Source organism: Typopeltis vanoorti, chromosome 25 (genome assembly GCF_054136105.1).
Source record: "Typopeltis vanoorti isolate ZY-2024b chromosome 25, IOZ_Tvanoo_1.0, whole genome shotgun sequence".
Lineage (NCBI taxonomy): Eukaryota > Metazoa > Arthropoda > Arachnida > Uropygi > Thelyphonidae > Typopeltis > Typopeltis vanoorti.
The window spans coordinates 4,886,594-4,906,376 of NC_143573.1; the positions used below are offsets into that span (position 1 = coordinate 4,886,594).

General features: G+C 38.0%; 1 protein-coding gene across 1 annotated transcript in view; it reads left to right on the plus strand.

The window, feature by feature from the left end:
• The window catches only part of Cndp2 (Cytosolic non-specific dipeptidase 2), a 327,834-nt gene that overhangs the window by 143,226 nt on the left and 164,825 nt on the right, over window positions 1-19,783 (plus strand). Inside the window, exon 7 of the mRNA XM_090414788.1 lies at window positions 6,478-6,507. Coding sequence (XP_090270914.1) covers window positions 6,478-6,507 — 30 coding nt within the window. The remainder of the gene's footprint in view (window positions 1-6,477; window positions 6,508-19,783) is intronic.

Genomic DNA, 19,783 nt, shown 5'->3' on the forward strand with positions numbered 1-19,783 from the left:
AGTCATTTATTAATAATGGAGAAGTCATATTTACCTTTTGGTAAATATGACTTCTCCATTGTTTCCACCTTGGTATCACCACCTCTGGTTCTGGCTCCCACCAATGAGACCTCAATAAAGGTCGAAACCGGTTAGAAGCTTGGGTGATTAATGGCAATGCTGTAGCCCATGAAGTTTTAACTGAGGCGCGGCTGTTGCTGTTATTCCTGGGATGAGATATGAGCAAATGAGTGGCTCTGCTTGGTGGTAGGGTGAGTCTGCCACAGTGTAGAGCCAACCGGTTCTGAGAGTTCTTCTCAGTGGCAGGGTGAGCCTGTTATTGAGTGGAAAAATGCCGAGTTTTTGGAGTTTGACCTGTACTTGAACATTCAATAAAGGTCAAAACTGGTCTGGGTAGTGCCCCTTCCCTTAACGCATAACATTATACATGTCTGCAAGGAGATGCACTTTGCATTATGGGAGATACTAAGACAAGTAGTGGTGAGAGCTTGGTCCACCTTTACTATGAGTTGCCTCAGTCCTGAAGATACTTAAGGGGCAAACTTTGTTTGCTTACACTTGGATAAAGGATTAAACTAAATTTATTAAAGTATTCCTGTTTAAGGCCTTGTGGAGTGCCATCTTGGAGGGGGGTTCCAAAATTCATCACCAGGGGTGTTGTAAACACAAATGCTTGGAATTTGCATATTGTGCAATTTGGCAGGTGCCAGGAGGGTTTAAAAAGATGGACACAGAATTTTTCCCTTCATTCTGGTTGTTAATATCATCCACAATGATGGCACTAACCTTATCCTAATGTGTTTTGCTTGTGAAGCTGTACTACCTAAACAATTGCAATGTGTTGCTGCACACTATACATTTCTTTACCTTAACAAATGTTGACGAGGTCCACTGTCTCCATGTGCTCTGTGACAAATGATTAGTTGTTTTGTAGAAATCATTGGGTGTTAGCCCTGGCAGAGGTCTCAAGCCAATCACTTCACAAGTGAATGAAGTTACTACTGGCATTGTGGAGCAGGCTATGAATAATATTGGTTCCTCCAGTGCATGTGCTGTATCAAGACGAGTGAGTCTTTGCCTGACAGTTATAGAGCTTGCCACATCCCTGTTTGTTCTTCCAAGTCCCATTTCATTTATCCAGATGATGCATGGTGATTTTGAGGCAAAGCTGCTTTAGAAATCTATCTTGGCATGGTGGAAGATTCTGTGTTTCTAGCCATTCAAGATAACCTTGTCACAGCTGTTGCACCTGCAGGACTTTATAACTTGATTCACATTTGCTTTAACATTCCTTGCTCAAGCAGAGTTAGACACTGTGTGGCTGTGGATGATTTTGTGCAGAGATAAGGCTCACTTTCACCTAAATGGAGCTGTGAATATCCACAATTGCTAGGAATGGGCTATGCAACACCTGCATGCAGTCCAACAGGTTCCTTTGCATTCACTTGAAGTTACTATCTGGTGTGGGTTTACAGCTATGTTTATCATTGCACCATTCTTCTTTGAGTACATTCGCCAGTTGAATCCTGTGACCTGCTCAGTTACTGCGAGGTATCGCAATATAAAAGTTTTGTGCCACGGCTACAGCAGCACCTGTGCATGGATTCAATCATTTTCATGCAGGATGGGGCCCCCTCCACACATAAGTGAATCTGTACAGGAGGTTCTTCAAGAACATTTCATGGAAGCCAGGGTGATCAGCTATGCATTTCCCACTGCATGGCTGCCTTGTTCACCTGATTTGACCCTCCGTGACTTCTGACTCTGAGGATTTCTCAAAGACAGAGTTTATAGCTATCATCCAGATAACTTGCCAGTGCTGAAAGACAGCATAATCCAGCATGGATGCAACATTGGTCCTGACCAGCTGCGTTCAGTTGTTGAACAAACTGTGCAAAGGATGCAGTTTGTTGCACACTGGGAAGGGCAGCACATTAAACAGTACAGCTCATGACTTGTTGCTTTTCTCCAAACAGTGGGGAATTTTGAAACCACATTTTTTCCCTCCATCAGATGTCACTTCTGCATGGTGGGCAATATTTCTGCAAAGTTTCGCAGCATTTGGATCACTGGGTGACACTCCACAAGTCTATAAACAGGGATATTTTAATTTTGATCATCCTGTACACACATGTGCACATACATTCATAGAACTGCATCACCTGCTGTAACCATGTCCATGTTTTTTTTGTAATTAAATTTGAATGCATGTTTGAAAAAGAATAATAACACAATTATCACAAATAATGAAGATAATATAACATTTTTATTTTTGATTAATATTTGGCTCTTTTTAGTACAAGATGTGACATAATTTGGAAATTACAACAAACTTGACAAATACAGGTAACCCTTATATAACGCTGATGTTAGGTTCCATAGTAATGCTATGTTATATAAATCGTGTTATGCGAGACTAAGATCACATAGAAAAAGTAGGGTTATTGTTTTTTTTTAAATATATGTATACAGTAAAACTCCGTTTTTATGTTCCCTCAATTTACGTTTTCCTGCCATTTATGTCATTTTCCATTGGTCCCATCTTAAGGCCTATTCTAACGACGTATTGTTTTCCTGCCATTAACAACTCGATGTGGACGTTATTTCCTGTGATTTGCGTTTTTTTCTCGGGTGGCAATACTGATTTTCGAATCGATTGCTGCGGAAATCTGCACATTTCTGTTCCCAGATGGTGTTACTTACTTTCGGCTGTAGTTTGGTTTCCACAATCGCAGTGACCTGCATGCTTGCCGCAGTAATGTAGTGATGAGCGATACCGTGATTTTTCAATCACAGTACAAATTGATATTGCAGAATTTCTGCTACGTAATTTAGCGTGTGAAAGTTGCGGTGGTGAATTATCCATGTTAGTAGCATGGAGAAAAAAGACAGAAAATGTATTTCGGTAGAAGAAAAGATGGCAATTCTGCGACATGTAAATTGGCATTCCGGAACACGTGTTCATTTAGCAAAAGATCTTGGACTCTGCGTGTCTACTTTGAACATGAGAGTAAAAAAACAGGTCAAGCACTGAAACTCAATGCAAAGCAATCTGGTGTGATGTCAAAAAAAAAAAAAAAACGAAAAGCAAAAATGATCAACAAATAAAGATTATTTTAAATAGATAAATGTAAGTAATTTTAAATTCATTTATTTTCAGTTATTAAATTTTGTAATCTGGTATGTAGACTCGCATACTAGCAGTAAGTCAACTTTTAGCCTTATTTAAACGTTTTTTTACATTTCCTGCTATTTACACTTTTTTCCATCAGTCCCCTGAAAAGTGTAAAAAAGGAGTTTTACTATGTATATATATGTATATGTATGTAATTATTTTTTTATTATTTTTTTATACATAATGTAAAGCACATCTTTTAGTGAGATGTGCTTTACATTATGGGAAAATACTAAGAATAGTGATCAGAGCTTTACCCACCTTTATAATGAGTTGCCCTGGTGTTGTACCATCTTTAGACTTGAACTATGTTTCAGGCGCAAACTTAATTGTTTGCATACCTGGGATTAGGAGTTAAATAACCAAGCTTATAAAATTACTTGGTAACCCTAATATATATATAGATGTATAAAAATAATGACATATATAACATAAATAGATTTTTAATTAATATAGATAATTCATTTAAGTTAAGAAAACATATAAACTATGAAACAAATACATAGTATAAAATTATAAAAGTTACAAATTATACGTGTACAATTTGAATTTTTATCATCATCATCATCAAATTCCTGCCATGTACCCTCAAGGGGTGTACAGGATATGATAGTACTACATGAAAAAAATTACATCATTATTAATTTCCTATCTACAATTTTCCTCCAAATCAGTCTGTTACTTGTCAAGACTCCAACATTATCAGATCTTATTTCTATTGTCTAAAGCATTTTGTACCGTATCAATCCACCTATATCTTGGTCTTCCTCTGGGTCGTTTTGCTGCCAACCTGGCAGAGAACACTTGTTTTGCTAATCTTTCCTCGCCCATTCTGTTTAAGTGACCATACCACCTAAGATTAGCTCTGCTAACGCATTCCTGGATGCTGACAATGTCAAGTTCTTTCCTAATATCCTCGTTTTTAATATGATATTGCCATTGATGATTTGAATTTTTATTTAAGTGCAAAGTGCATTGCTCGTGTACACGAGCAACATGTTTTGCCCTTACTGTTGACCACAATAACACCATCTCGGATTTTATGTTCATTTTGTTTGATTGTTCGAACTGTAGATTCACTTAAATTCAAAGTCCTTACAACTCTTAGTTTTTCTCCATTTTTCAACTGATTCAATATTTTAATTTTTTCTTTGAGAGAAATGAATTTTCTTTTCAATGTTGGTTTTTTCCATTTCATTGCAGCTTTAGTAGCCATTACTATAAAAATAATTTTTTTACATTAAAAAAAAGCATTACATATTAATTATGCATGTAACTCACCAGAAAATAAAGTGCTCAGTTTGAGATTAACATAGTTATGATTTGTCACTTGCTGTCCTTGCAGAAAAGAAGACAATTTTCAACAATAAACACTTTATACAGTAAACAAGTGATGCTACATACAAAAAAAAAAAATGTACATATGTGCTAAAGGGTATTTCCCCTAATACAAATTTGCTATCTATAGCTACATGCGCGACATGGGTAGACACAAATTTGATAAAGATAAAATTTGGTTTTGAAGTGTCGCAGTGAAAAATATATGAAAAGATAAAGGGTTCGATTTAAATGGTCTACTATTCGTAGACTGTTCAAATCGAAACCATGTTGTATAAGTACCCCATTATATGAGGGTTACCTGTATTTCAAAATGGAGTGGACTCTGGAAAAACAAATACTTGTATCAAAATTTAGTTCAGCTATACAGTTTTACTAACTTTCAAAGCTAAAAATTCACTTTTTTGCTGTTTAGCATTCCATACCCTTATAATGTCTTCTTGGAGCTCTCGAAGTGTTTTCGACTTCTTTTTTGTGTATTTCACTTTCAGTCTCCATTTGATGTCACAAATTCCCAATGGGGGTTGAGATCTGGGCTGTTTCCTGGTCATGGTAGTTGCTGAATAGAGTGTTCATTGAGCCATTTATTAACCTACAACAAAAACTAAAGCTTTTTTAAGTATTAACCTCAATTTGTGTGGTACATCTTAGTATTATAATAGCATTACTAACACTTTTTGCCCTATGACAATGGGCAGAGTCATCCTAAAATATGCAGTTCGCTGTTACGGTAAAGTGGTCTCTGATAGTAGGCAGCAATTCTAAAATTTTATGGTACACTTGTGCATTCACTGAATCTTTTGCTAAATGCAAGTGACTAACACCATGATATGATATGCAGTCCTCGATCATTGACTGATTGAGAATTTGACTGTTGACACCAGGGTTGAATTTTTAATCTGATCATCTTGGAACTTTGTCTGCTATCTCCTTCCTGCAGGTTAAACGTTTTCCCATCAGAAAAAAAAAATACTCTTTTCCGCTGATCAGGGGTCCACTTGTCATACTCTTTGCACCAATTTAACTAAGCGAATCTCATTTTTTTTTGGTTAACTAGGGCTTCTTTTTAGGGCACCTGGCTATCAGTCCCAGTTGAATGAGTCTTTGCTTGACAGTTACAGAGCTTGCCACAACTCCCATTTGTTCTTCCAAGTCCCATTTCAGTTCTTCAGATTATGCTTGCTGATTTTTGAGGCAAAGCTGCTTTATCTTGGCATGGTGTAGACAGTGGTGTTACACCCTGATAACTTGAGAATGTGAAAATTTCAGTTATCATGATATAACAAGAGAAGAAATAAAAATCCTGTATAGATAACTAAGTAAGCAAGCTTGTTCCTAAGCAGATATCGTTAAGAGCCTTTGAAAGTAACGAATACAAAATATTAAAAGGAAGAAAAATATGCTTGCATCCAAGTGAAAAATATAGCTGAAATTGCTTGTTGAACTAAATAAAAAAAAAAGAAGGGAATTTTATTACAGTTGTGATATGATAAAATAAGGTTAAGTAAAGCAAAGAAGATTAGTCATAGGATTTTGTATGTGAAAGGCTAGTTTTTGCACTTGAAATAAGAGATTAAAGATTCGAGTTAATTCTAAGAAAATTTTGGAAAGGGGATTAATTTAGTATAGATGACATAGAGGTTAGCTTAAACAAAAACCAAAGCTAGTTCATAATTCCCAAATTGAGACTTCATCATGTGTCAGTCGCGTACACACGGACCGCATAATGTTTTGGCAGAAAAACAGCACTCTGATTGGTCAGTGAAATTGACTCCAGTAAGGGGGGGGAAGAAAAGAAATTGGAGAAAGTGCCAGTAGGGGTCATCATATAAAAGGGTTAGGACCCCTCCCCCCCCCACACACAGGGCTTTTTTCCTCAGAGTTTTCTTCACGAGTCTTCATATAGGTCTCACACGGTTTTCCTGAGTGATGGGTTAGGAGTTTTCTCCGTCCGACACAATAAGGAAACAAAGTGTACGGGATTTCGATTTTGTGTTCCTATTGTAAGAAATGAGGAAAATTTAAAAAAGAAATTTAATTAAAAAGAAAGAAGATAATGTTAGTGTGTTTCATCGTCCAGTGATCATAACGAGAGAAAGAAAATTCTATAAAGAAATTAATGCCCACGTGGTGAATTTCACAGCCATAGAATAGATGATCCTATGTATGTCCTTGATTGAAGAATGTAAGGTAAAGATTGTGAAAGCCCATCTTAGTGCCAAAGAACTTAGGAGTGATAAGTTATAGAAGAGTTCTTCCTATGAAGGAAAAAAAAAAATCGGAAAAAGGTAGAGACCAGTGTAGAAGACCCAAGTCAAGAGGTACTGTAAAATCTCGTGTCAATTCAAATCATATGTAACTGTAATCATTGTTCAATTACTGAACAGTTGAAAGGATTAATGAGAATTATACTAGGACTTTAGTACATGTCACACTAGAATGAAAATTAGCTTGTTACTATTAATTAATAAGTATTCATGTGCCTAGAGATTTATGCATGTACATTGTATTTTAATTAAGAGAGTTTTAAAGGTCAAAAGTGTGTATTAGTTCAGCGAAAGGATAATTTTAATCCATATTGTCTTTTGTAAATATTGAAATTTTGTTTGGAAGGATAAAAGAGAATAATGTGACAGGAAGGGTTTTTAGTGTGTGTTGCCTATGTATGACTGTGGTGAAATGAGGCAGAGAGCAAGGATTATGAATGATATGCTGGCTGAAATGTGTGAGGAGATGGGAGTACAGTTTGTTAATGTGTGGAATGAGTTTGAGGAACGAAGTGAGCTGTACGGGAGCGATGGACTACATTTGAGTGGTTATGGTGTGAGTCGCTTGGAGAGACTGCTGCTGGAAGGTAGAGAAGTGAATAGAGAGAATGAATCAGATCAAGAGGGGAGTGATGTGGAAGAGCAGGAGAGTAAGACGAGAGACTGAAGAAGTGGAAATGAATGGGGAACTGAGTGGTATGAGTACAGAAAATGAGAGAATGGGTGTGCAAGAGGAGCAGGGAAACGGGAAGGCTCAGGGTGGACGGGTACACAGTGTGAGAAAGGTGGATGCTCCAAGAGGAGGTGAGAGCATATGTAGACAGGAAAGGAATGGGATGACCAGGGATCAAGAGGAAACAGTTGGAATTGAAAATGGTTCTAAAATGAAGAAGCAGAAAGGGAAATGGCCCCAGTCTAGCATGGAGAGATCACATCGAGTGAGTGGTATCAGTGGAACTAGCTGTAGATTCAGAAATGAGCTGTTGTGTTTGTATATGCTAGAAGTATAAGAAACAAGGCAGATGAAATGGTTGCACTAATTGCATCTGTTCACCCAAAGATTGTCAGAATAAGTGAGGCATGGTTGGAAGAGGATGACATCCTGACAGGAATAGAGATGGAAGGGTATGATGTGTTTCGTGAAGATAGAAGGGGTAAAAAAAAAAAGGGAGGGGGGAGTGCTATTGATGATAGAGAAAGAGTTATGTCCATATAAAGTAGAGATACAAGACAGAAATAGTGCCAGTGGTTGTGAGGCAGTATGGTGTGAGATAGAGGTGAATGGAATCAAATACTTGGTGGGATGTTGTTGTAAACCAGGTAATGTGGATGGTGGTGATAGTGAAATGTATAGTCAAATTAGCCAAGCAAATAAGAAAAGGGTGATCATTATGGGTGATTTTAATTATGGCAATATAGACTAGAATGATGAGATAGCAACTGGAAGTAAAGAAAACGAGTTTCTTGAGTTTTTGAGGGATAACTACCTCAGACAGTATGTAACAGAGGGCACACGAGGATTAAGGATCTTGGATTTGGTCATCTCATCAGAGGATGTAATTATAAATAAGGTGTCAAATCATCCACCAGTTGGTGAGAGTGACCATGAGGTGATTACCTGGGTGGTTGCCAGCAGTGCGAGGCTGTGAGAAAAGGGTATATGTGGAACTGCAAGGGAGGTGATTATGAAGAACTCAGGAGACAGCTTGCAGGTGTAATGTGGAATGAGGAGTTAGCTGGAAAAGAGATCAGTGCAGCTTGGGGGATTTTCAAAAACTATCTAGTAGATGCAATGTCTAAATGTATTCCAAGGGTGACAAGGTTAAATAAGGTAGATGTGAGATGGATGAATAAAGAAATTAAGCATGTGATACAGAGAAAAAGGGCATTGTGGAGGCAGCATAAGAGAAGTGGAAATAACCAATTTCATGAGGTCTATAAAGACCAGGCAAGGAGGGTGACTTGGTTGGTGAGAGTATCTAAAGAGAGGTATGAACAGCAGTTAGCTAATGAAGCCAAAAAGAATCCTAGGGAGTTTTTTTGATATGTAGCCAGCAAAAGAAAGAATGATTATGGAAGGATGACATTGATAGGAGAAAATGGTATAAAGACAGCTGTTGCAGAATGTGAGGTGGAGATAATTAATGAGCAGTTCATAAAGATCTTTCAATCTTGTGAATGTGACTTCATGGAGAGATTGAGAGCAATTGATGATGGGGAGGAGAGACTGACTGTAAGTGAGCAAGAGGTGTATGGGGAGTTGAGTAAACTAGATGTAAAGAAGGCTGTGGGACTTAATAATATATTACCGCGTATTCTGAAGGAATGTGCCAGGGAGTTGACACCTGCCTTGACATAATTTTTTAATACGAGTCTTGCACTTGGTCAAGTTCCTAAGGAGGGCAAGATTGTGCCACTTCATAAAGGAGGTGATCGAACTCAAGCATCAAACTATAGGCCTATCTGTGTGTCAGGTGTTGTGGTTAAGTTGTTGGAGAAGCTTGTGAGAACTAGGATCCAGAGTTGGGTTGACAACAATGGTATTATCTTTGATGGACAGCATGGATTTGCTAAAGGGACATCATGTTTTAGTAATCTACTTATTGCAATAAAGTGACTGCTTCCTTGGACAGAGGAGAAGGATACACAGTAATATACTTGGATTTCGCACAGGCTTTTGATAGAGTACCTCATGATAAGTTGACAGTCAAACTAGAGCAGATGGGGTTGGATATTAGATTAGTGCATTGGATTGGAGACTGGCTATCTGATAGGTATCAACAAGTTGTGTATGGGGGTGCAATATCCAGGAAAAGGAAAGTCACTAGTGGAGTGCCTCAGGGGTCTGTTTTAGGGCCATTACTATTTAACTTTTATATTAATGATATTGGCGAAGATTTGGATGGAGATATTCAGTTGTTTGAAGATGATGCAAAGTTGGGACGAACCATAAAGAGTAGTGAAGATGTTGTGGCCTTGCAAGAAGACTTGAATAAATTGAGTGATTGGGCACAGAAATGGGGATGTGAGTTCAATGTTGCAAAATGTAAGGTTTTAAAATTTGGAAAACAAAGACGGGATGCAGAATTTATGCTTGGTGAGAATATATTGTTGGAGGTAGAGGAAATAAGAGATCTGGGGGTGATAGTGGATAAGGATCTAAAATTTAGGGGACATATCGCCAAAATTGTGAAGACAACACAAATGCTTCTGGGAATGATGCGGAGGACACTAACGTGTAGAACTAGGGAGATTCTTGTTCCATTGTATAAGGCTTTGATTAGGCCAAACATGGACTATTGTGTTCCCAGATTTGGTCATCAGGTTTTCAGAAGGATGGAGAGATGTTGGAAAGGGCCCAAAGGCGACTGACTATGGTAGTTTCTGACCTCTGGAAAGTTGAGTATGAGGAAAGATTGAGAAGATGTAATTTGCAGAGTCTGGTGGAGAGGAGGAAGAGGGGAGATATGATAGAGACCTACAAGTTGGTAAAGGGTTGTTGTAAGATCAATGGTGGAGAAGTTCTACAGAGAATAGTGGGAGATCAGGGGAGAACCAAAGGTCATCCCTGGTAACTGTATAAAAAGGTTGTGAGTAGGGAGTGAGAGGCAGGTTTTTTTCATGCGGAGTTGTGAATGATTGGAATGCCTTGCCTGAGAGTGTGGTGTCTGCAAGGAGTTTGAGTGTGTTTAAGACACGGTATGATGAGATGTGTGTGTGTGATAAAAGGACCTCCCAGATGAGTCTTTGACTCTATGAGGTCTTGGGGTGGTAATAATAATAATGTCCTAGAAAATACAGAATTATAGCGTGATCAGACCAGTAGGGGGTTAGACAAAGGGTCAACTAGTTCTAGGATTATACATGTTTGTATGTATAGAATCTGTTATGGCGATATGATCACAATTCTCATGTAGGATCTTAACCTAATACTTGTGTTTAGCTAGTGAAAATTTGTATTATATATTCTTAGTATTGAATTGAGTTTTATTTGATAAAGAATGAATTGTACTATGTTTAAGAGTTCAATAAACTTTTGTTCATTGAAAATACAGTTGTCTGAGATTGCCGCTCAATGCACCACTTGTAACAATGTACGAACCTAATCACGCGGGGGGAAATTTTGTTAAGTTACGAGATAAAGGTCACGACTGCATATTAGTTTCACACTCAGATATATTTTGGTAATTGCTTCTTGTTTTTGAATTTTATATCTTAAACTAAATGTCCTGAAAGGCACAGTATAAAATAAATATTAAGTGACACCAAGGGGAGAAGAAGCTTGAATATTTGTATTTGGGTGATATCTCATATATTTGGATAAAGATAAGTATAGTTCCACATGTAAGGATAGTTGAAAGCCTAATAATCGTAAATTGAGACACAACAGTGGGTTTCTTCCTCGTCCTTTCTTCTTTTCAGCAGATCTAGTTTCCTTTACTTTCAACAGTAGCTGTACCACAGTATATTGACTACAGGACCCTTTTAACTATTTCAAAAGAGGAATAGCCTTCTATATTCAAAGCTTGAATTTCACTTTTTCTGCAAGGTGTTAACTGCATGTAACTAGCCATAGCAATCTCAGCATGAAAATGTGAAAACTAACTTTTGCTGTCTATTATGCTGTGTGTGTGTGTGTATATATATATACACACACACACTAGGGTGGCTTCCCCACCGACACTTACCTCCCCTCCCTACCCCCAGGTTCTGTACTGGTAGGCTGGTTCTCCTTGAATTCTGATGACTCATTTTTTGAAGACTTGAAAGTGGGTTCTGGTGCCTATGCCCCCCCCCCCCCCCCCCGAGTTTCAAAGGTAGGCCAGTTCTACTTGAATTCTGATGAATTGAATTTTGAAGACTAGACACTCAGGGTGGCCCCTGAGTTTCAAAATGTTTCAAATAACTCGACACAAAACGTGACACAAAAATGTTACAAAAAAAGCTTATCATTTTATATTATAGGGTAGATATATATATATATATATATATATATATATATATTTTTTTTAAAAGAATTGAATGATGTAAACTGAGAGAAAAGGAAAAAGGTTTAATAGTATCACACGACTAGTTTCGGCTTTTTACAGCTGCCTTCAGGTGTTTTTATAATAGAAAAGAAAAAACATTAAACATTGAAGATAAAAACTGTGAACAGCACAGGAAAATCGCTATACATATTTAATGTGAAAACGTTGTAGTTAACTTATTCAAAGTAGTTCCTTCCTTGGCCACATTGTTGGGTGAGTGCGTGCATGTAGCATCTCGTTAGGGCCAGTATTTGATCACAGCAGAATGACAGTCTGGGAGGTTGTAGCTTAAATTATTATTTAAATGTACAGGGTTGAGGATAATTTCTCTAGATTCTACAATTTTTCTCTCCAATTCATCATGGCAACGGAAAATGTTGTTAGATCTATCCCAAAAGATTGTATGACTATGGTTTTCATCATCAGAATCGACTGAAAATAGGATATGGCTGGATAAAGCACTGGCACATGTTCTCTTTTAAGCGATGTCCCTCCTGTGCTCCTCCACACGCAATTCAATAGACTTATCCGTCTGGCCAATGCCTAGCCATCACAATCTAAAATATCCCAGTGTGTACAAGATATGGTGTGACTGCGACATTCCTTACTTTTGGCAGACGGATAAATCTATTGAATTGCGTATGGAGGAGCACAGGCGGGACATCACTTACAGGAGAACACGTGCCAGTGCTTTATCCAGCCATATCTTTTTTTCGGCTGATTCTGATGATGAAAACATCAGAATCAGCTGAAATTTAAAAAATGAAAATTTAAAGGCAGGCTGTTCCAGAGTACAGCAGTGGAAGGGATGAATGAAGAGGAGGATTAATTTGTTCTGTCAGTTTGGAGATGCACTGTGAGAGAGTGTTTAGTTACTGTTGGTTACAGGGTTGGTTACTGTACACATTTGAGCTAATTAGACAGAGTGAGAATATTATTGATGCTAATTCTGATGAACAGTGGCCATAGAAGTATTTGGAGAAGGTTCAAACAGCAGACACTGTGTGCCTGTGTGAAAGTGAATGAAGCATATCAGTGAGTGGGGATCATGGATCAGTGACTGCCCTTTTCTGTACAGAATCCAGTATCTTTAGGGAGCCCTTGGGGGGAACCATCCCAGATATGAGAGCAATATTCATTGTTCTGATGGATTTTTATACAGTTAGTTGCTAGGAGTTTCACATTGAGTGAAAAAGAAAACCTAATTTTTTTTGGAGGCAGATGAGGCAAGCTTTGTAACATGTTTATGCTAAGAGAGAGAGTTGAGATTAGTGTTATCCCAAGAAGATAAATCTCCTCAGGCATGGGGATTTGGATGTTGTCAAAAGTAAGGTTGGGAGAGAGGGGTTCTTTTTTTTTTGCATGATATAAAATAGTGTTGTGTTTTGCTTGCATTGAAATTGACCAGATTATCTAGACCCTGCTGACGAATGCTTTGGAGATCTGTATTTAAGGTGGTAATGATAAGGGTACTAGAGATTGTGGTGATTTGTGTATTGCTGGGTTTGTCAAATAAAAGGGAGGAATGCAACGTGTTATCATCAGCAAAACTATGTATTGGGTTGGTGGTCTGCTGGAGCAAGTCCTTCATATATAGAAGGAATAGGGTGGGTGAGACAACAGATCCTTGTGGGATCCCTGCATTGGTTGTACAGTTAGAAGAAAAGTAACTATCCACCATCACCCAAAGTGAGCATCCAGTCAGAAAGTTGGCAGTCCAAATGCAGAAGTCAGGGTTGTAGACCAAATGGGAATTTGCTTAATAGGCCTTTGTGCCAGACCCAGGCAAAGGCCTTGGAGATATCATGGGCAACTACCTGAGACTTGCCAAACTTTTTCCACATTATTTATCCAGATGTGGGTGACATAAGTGAGATAACCTGTTGACCAACAGTGACAGAATCCATATTGGTGGTCATATATTAGCTTGAGTCTTCAAGATAGCATAGCAGTTGGGTGTTGATAGCTCTTTCCATTACTTTGGAAAGAACTGGTGCAAGAGAAATTGGATGGTAATTTGAGGGTATAGATTTGTCTTCCTTTTTAGGGATAGGTTGAATATGAGTTAATTTCTATACTGCAGGGTAGATACCTGTTTAATAAGAGTATAAAAAAGATGACACAGAATGGGAGTTAACTCTGGAGCACAGACCTTCAAGAGAATTGGAGGAATGCGTCAAGACCAGAAGACTTTTTTGGTATCCAATTCGAGTAAAATTCTCATGATTTCGTTTTTTGGAAAAGGACACACGTATTGGGTGGAATGTGTTGAATGGTTGTGGACCATTTACCAAAATCAGCAGTACAAGAATTGGAGAAGCAGGAAGGAAGCCAGAAGATTGGCTTTTTCTGTGGGTGATGGTGCAACAAAGCCATCAGGATGCAAAAGTGATGGAAACAGTATTGGGCAAAAGCTGCAACCAGTGTCTTTAGATAGAGACGAGGATGTATGGCTGCCATGTGGGCAGGATGAAAGCTTCCTGTTTTTAGCTCTTTTGAAGTCATTTTATGACATCTTGATAGTTTCTTGCAACCATTCCAGGCTTTGGTATAGGCAGTATAGGTGGATGGACTTCTGGATGTAAGCCAGTTATGGTATGCTAAATTGTTCTCTTATACACCTTTTCACACCTTTGGAACAATCAAGGCCTTATCTAAAGCCTTGATTGTTGCTAAAGCCTTGATGGGAATTTAGGGTGGAATGGGAAATAAATGCTTCCATGTGCCAATAAGTATTATTTCAATGATACATTCAGCACATATGGCTGGAAGCAGTAATCCATCCAAGGAAATGTGGCATAGTAGTTGCATACATCATCATCACACTTGACTTTCTTGTAATGCCTACAATGCATGGATGCAACTGATTGTGATCGTGTTGTTTCATAGAAGAAGAGAATAGCCCAACATTGTGATCTGAGCTACTTAGGAGATAGACTATATTAATGGTGTACTTGGATAGGTCACTAGTGAGGAAGAGGTTGAAGGTATTTGGAGAGTTGGAGTTGTCTGATATTTCAGTAGGCATGTACTATTTGTGTAAGGTCACTACTGCTCATGGCAAATGACTTGGCCTCTCTACTTGCTCAATCTGTGTAATTGGACTAGGAGAACAAGATGATGTTGTGAACATTTAGGTCTCCAAGGAAAATAACTTCAATGTTAGGAAAGTTGGATTGAATAATATCAACTTTTAAGGACAGGAAATCAAAAAGTTCAGAATGGTTTGTGGCATTAATGGAGCAGTAGAAACAGAAAATAAATTCTATACAATGGGATACAGAGATTTTCAGCCAGAGAAGGTCAAAATTGAGAGATGCCAGGTTGGGCACTCTTTGACTTGGTATGTCAGAGCAAACATGCACCAATAGCACCTTTGGGATGAAAGGAGTTAAAGATTGTAACTGGGAAAGTTGAGGAGCAGTGCTTGGAGGAGAAGAAATTTGGATTTCTATCAGGAAAAGTAAGTGGAGCTTTTTGTAGACTGGAGATGGACATCATTGAGGTTTGAATAGAAGCCATGTATATTGGTGTAGTGTATTAGGAAGGTTCTGCAAGGTTTACTGTTGACTGCATCGGTCACAGCTGTTCCTTATGCAGTGATAGTTTCTGAGCTGGTTGGTAGTAGGACTGAATTTTTGCATTGGTACTCCTTTTTTATAGTTAATTGTTCATGTGTTCTCTCCATATTGTTGTTTGTTTTTCCCATTTGTTGCTGTAATTTCTATTTTGCTTCCACTATGAATGCTGATCTGCTTGCTGGCATATCACTAGTCACTCTGACTAGGTGCAGGCGATTATATAACTCTGTGTGTTTGTAGACCATAGCAGTGATACCTGACGATTTTTCTAAGGTCAAAGTCGCATCATTCGGCAAACTTGCATATGTCATTGTTTAACATTGCATCTGTTTTGGAATGAAATTTCACTACAGTGGCATTGTATATATTTTATTATCTGCCTCTATAATATCTTGGAGTGACATAGCAATGAGATTGCGAAGTTCACTGGCGTTTTCAACAGTGGGCACTTTAATGTTGAGACATTGATTATGAATCCCTTCTATTTTTTTTTTTTTTTTTCTAGTGCATCGATTTTATGCAAACATAAAATCAAGCAAATATATTATCAAGCATAATGAACTGCTACTCTAGGTTATCCATGTGCTTTCCAAGATATAGAAACTGTTAGTTTCTAAATCTTGGAAACAATGGTTTGGTCCCTTGTGCCTCCCTTCGAGGCACAAGGTAAAAAACAATGGTTGACGGAGGCTGATCACAAGTTTTACCACAATTTGTTGATCTTTATGCAGTTATGCATACTTTGTAGCAGCAAAAATCACACTGAAGTTTCTTTTTTGTCCATAACTGTAGCTTGCAGCTACAGCATTTCTGAACTTCAGCTGGCCTGTCAGAGTAGGAGATTGTAGTGCTCTGTTTCTGCTTCTAAATAATAAACTTATAACATGTTGTAATATATTTCATATTGTATGAGATCTCTTAAAGCCTGTCTTGGCTCAGGGGACTTCACTGTATTGTTCCACAGTTAATTATTATTATTTTACATCTCCATGGAGTTTGAAGGCCAATTGTTAGAGACCCAAATTAACCATCATACACAAATCCTACCATACCTCTCCTTGAATCCATTCATTGTCAGAGAACTCCCAACCAATTCTTGCAATCCATTCCACTCGTGCACCTCTCTCCGTGCAAAAAATCTGGTCTGCACATACCTACTAACCACACTCTTATACATCTGTGGATGGACCCTAGTTCTCTATTTGTTATATATTGAAAAATTTCACTTGCATAAATTTTATAAATTCTCTTTAATATACTTAAATATAAAGAGCTAATAAGCTTCATTTCGGCGATATAAACATTATTTAAATTAAGGGGGATATTAAATCCCACATTGTTTTAAAACCGAATAAGAAACTCAAAGATTGGAATCAGAGAGTTTCTTGCCGAATATAGTAAACTATAAAGTATCGGCGACCACTAGCATGAGCTAATGCAAGTGACCCTAGTATGTAGTACAATACCGGAGAACTCACAGCAAAGATGGTAAAGTTCTGATCGCTATTCTTAGGTATTTTCCATAATGTAAAAACACATTTAATAGGAAATGTATGCTGTTATTACATTATGGTGGGAGGTCACTACCTAGACCGGTTTCAGCCTTTTTTGAGGCTTCATCAGTGAGTAGCTAGACCAAATTAATACCAAAGTGTATAACGAAAAGAACTTATTTAACAGCATACATTTCCTAGGAAATGTGTTTTTACATTATGGAAAATACCTATGAATAGCGATCAGAACTTTACCGTCTTTGCTACAAGTTCTCTGTTATTATGCTATGTACTAGGGTCACTTGCATTAGCTCACGCTAGTGGTCGCCGATACTTTATAGTTTACTATATTCGGCAAGAAACTCTCTGATTCCAATCTTTGAGTTTCTTATTCTGTTTTAAAACAATGTAGGATTTCATATCCCCTTAATTTAAATAATGTTTATATCACCGAAATGAAGCTTATTAGCTCTTTATATTTAAGTAACTTAATGGTTGCACCTGTTTGGAAACTCGTATAGCAGAGTGTATAAGTTCTTTTCGCTATACACTTTGGTATTAATTTGGTCTAGCTACTCACTGATGAAGCCTCAAAAAAGGCTGAAACCGGTCTGGGTAGTGACCTCCCACCATAATGTAATAACAGCATACATTTCCTAGGAAATGTGTTTTTACATTATGGAAAATACCTAAGAATAGCGATCAGAACTTTACCGTTTTTGCTGCGAGTTCTCCGGTATTGTACTACGTACTAGGGTCACTTGCATTAGCTCACGCTAGTGGTCGCCGATACTTTATTATTATTATTATTTTGACACCTCCAGGGAGTCCAAAGACTCATCGAGGGAGAGTGTGCCGACAGCATCGAACGATTGGTCCCCTTCCAACTACTAACCGCGCTCAAACTTACTTAACTGAGCCATTAGTAGCAGAGGCTCTACCAATCGACTAGTTTACTATATTTGGCAAGAAACTCTCTGATTCCAATCTTTGAGTTTCTTATTCAGTTTTAAAACAATGTGGGATTTAATATCCCTTTAATTTAAATAATCCCTTTAATATCTTAAGTTTCTCTCTTTTCCACCTATCAACTAAACTTTGTAAACCACCAACCTTCAGCCTATCTTGGTAGAGAGTATTCCACAGACTTGTTGCCATCTTGGTCACTCATCTCTGAACCCTCTCGACCACATCCTCCCCAAGAAACCCATGTGATCAAATCTGTGTGAAGTAATCAAGATATAGCCAAATCATAGCCTTATAAAGAGGGATAATAACTTCCTTTATCTTTACTTGTTAGTGTGTTTTAGAAAATTCAAGTACAGGTAACCCTCATATAACGCGGATGTTAGGTTACACAGAAATGCTGCGTTATATAAATTGCGTTATGCAAGACTCAGATCACATAGAAAAAGTAGCGTTATGTTTCAAAATAGTCTTTTTTTTTTTTTTTTTTTAAATTTTATAAACAACAATGACATATCCACAAAAATATATTTTTTATTTAATTCAGGTAATTCATGTAAGTTTGCTTAAGGGTCAAAGCTATATAACTGAGAGGAGACCTCCACATAACCTTTAAAGGAATGCGGAGAACCGACCAGGGCTTCTGACCTAATATCCAATCCTCACCTTCTTGTGGTGCACTCTGTTGGATATCTACCTGGATACTGAACGAATGAGGATGGGCTGACAATTTGGGATTTAGCCGACCAAATTGTATTCTTATTGGCTTAAACCAAAATAGAAAATGATGGTACAACATGACAAAATTTCATGCTGGCTGGGGCGTCGTCCAGTTAAACCAGGTCCCTGTTGTTTTCGCCAGGGAACTAGGGTGAACAGCGAAAAGTCAGATACTGGAACAAATCTGAAAACACACCCCAACTCAACATCACCAGAGTTAAAGATCGGTACTATCAACATAAGAAGGCTGAATGGCAAAGAAATGGAGCTAGCTGAGGAATTAGATAAGTACAAGATCGACATAATAGGGGTGACTGAAACAAAACCGACAACAACTGGTGAGATCTTTCTGAGCAATAAATACAAAATGTTATATTCAGGCAATAACAATCAAGGAAAACAAAGAGTAGCCATAGTATTCAACACTAAATATGAGGCTAATCTTCTTGAATGGCAGGCAGTCTCAAATAGAGTGGGCAAATATGAGAATGGGGAACTGGACAACGAGACTTATTTATGCCTATAGAGGTGGGCGGTAGATGGCGTTGATGGAGATGATTCGTAGTACAGGTTCGGTGTTAGTGGTTTCTCAATCACTAACACCGACAGTTGAGACAGTTGTAGAGAAAGCAACTGACACAATGAAAAAGGAAAATTTGGTGCTTGTTGGGGATCTAAATAGCAGAGTAGGAAGCGATTGTCAGACATACAAAAATATTTTGTGAAAATTTTGGGAAGAGAGCAAAGCTAATAATAATGGCAAATATCTGTTGGATTTCTGCTCAGGACATGGACTGGTTGTTACTAAGCTTTAGGTACATTGTGCCCTTCGATTGGAATAGGCCTAAGTTCTCGTCGTGACGGGAGGAATCTTTATCTGCACAATTTTCAATCAAAGGTGAGTTAGGCGATCTCATACGGAGGTAGCAGGGTTTTTCATCTCACATACAGACAATTCAGCCATTCAGAACACATGCAACTTACAGACATAGTATACTAGTTATAGTGGTGGTGGAGGTGGGCGGTAGATGGCGTTGATGGAGATGATTCGTAGTACAGGTTCGGTGTAGTGGTTGAGACAGTTGTAGGTGTTCTCCTGCGATGAGTCTTCGGACTCCTTGGAGGTGTCAGGAATAATAACAATACTAACACCATGTTCCAACATAAAAATGTGCACACATTCACATGGAGAGAAGAGGCAAGGAATAAGAAA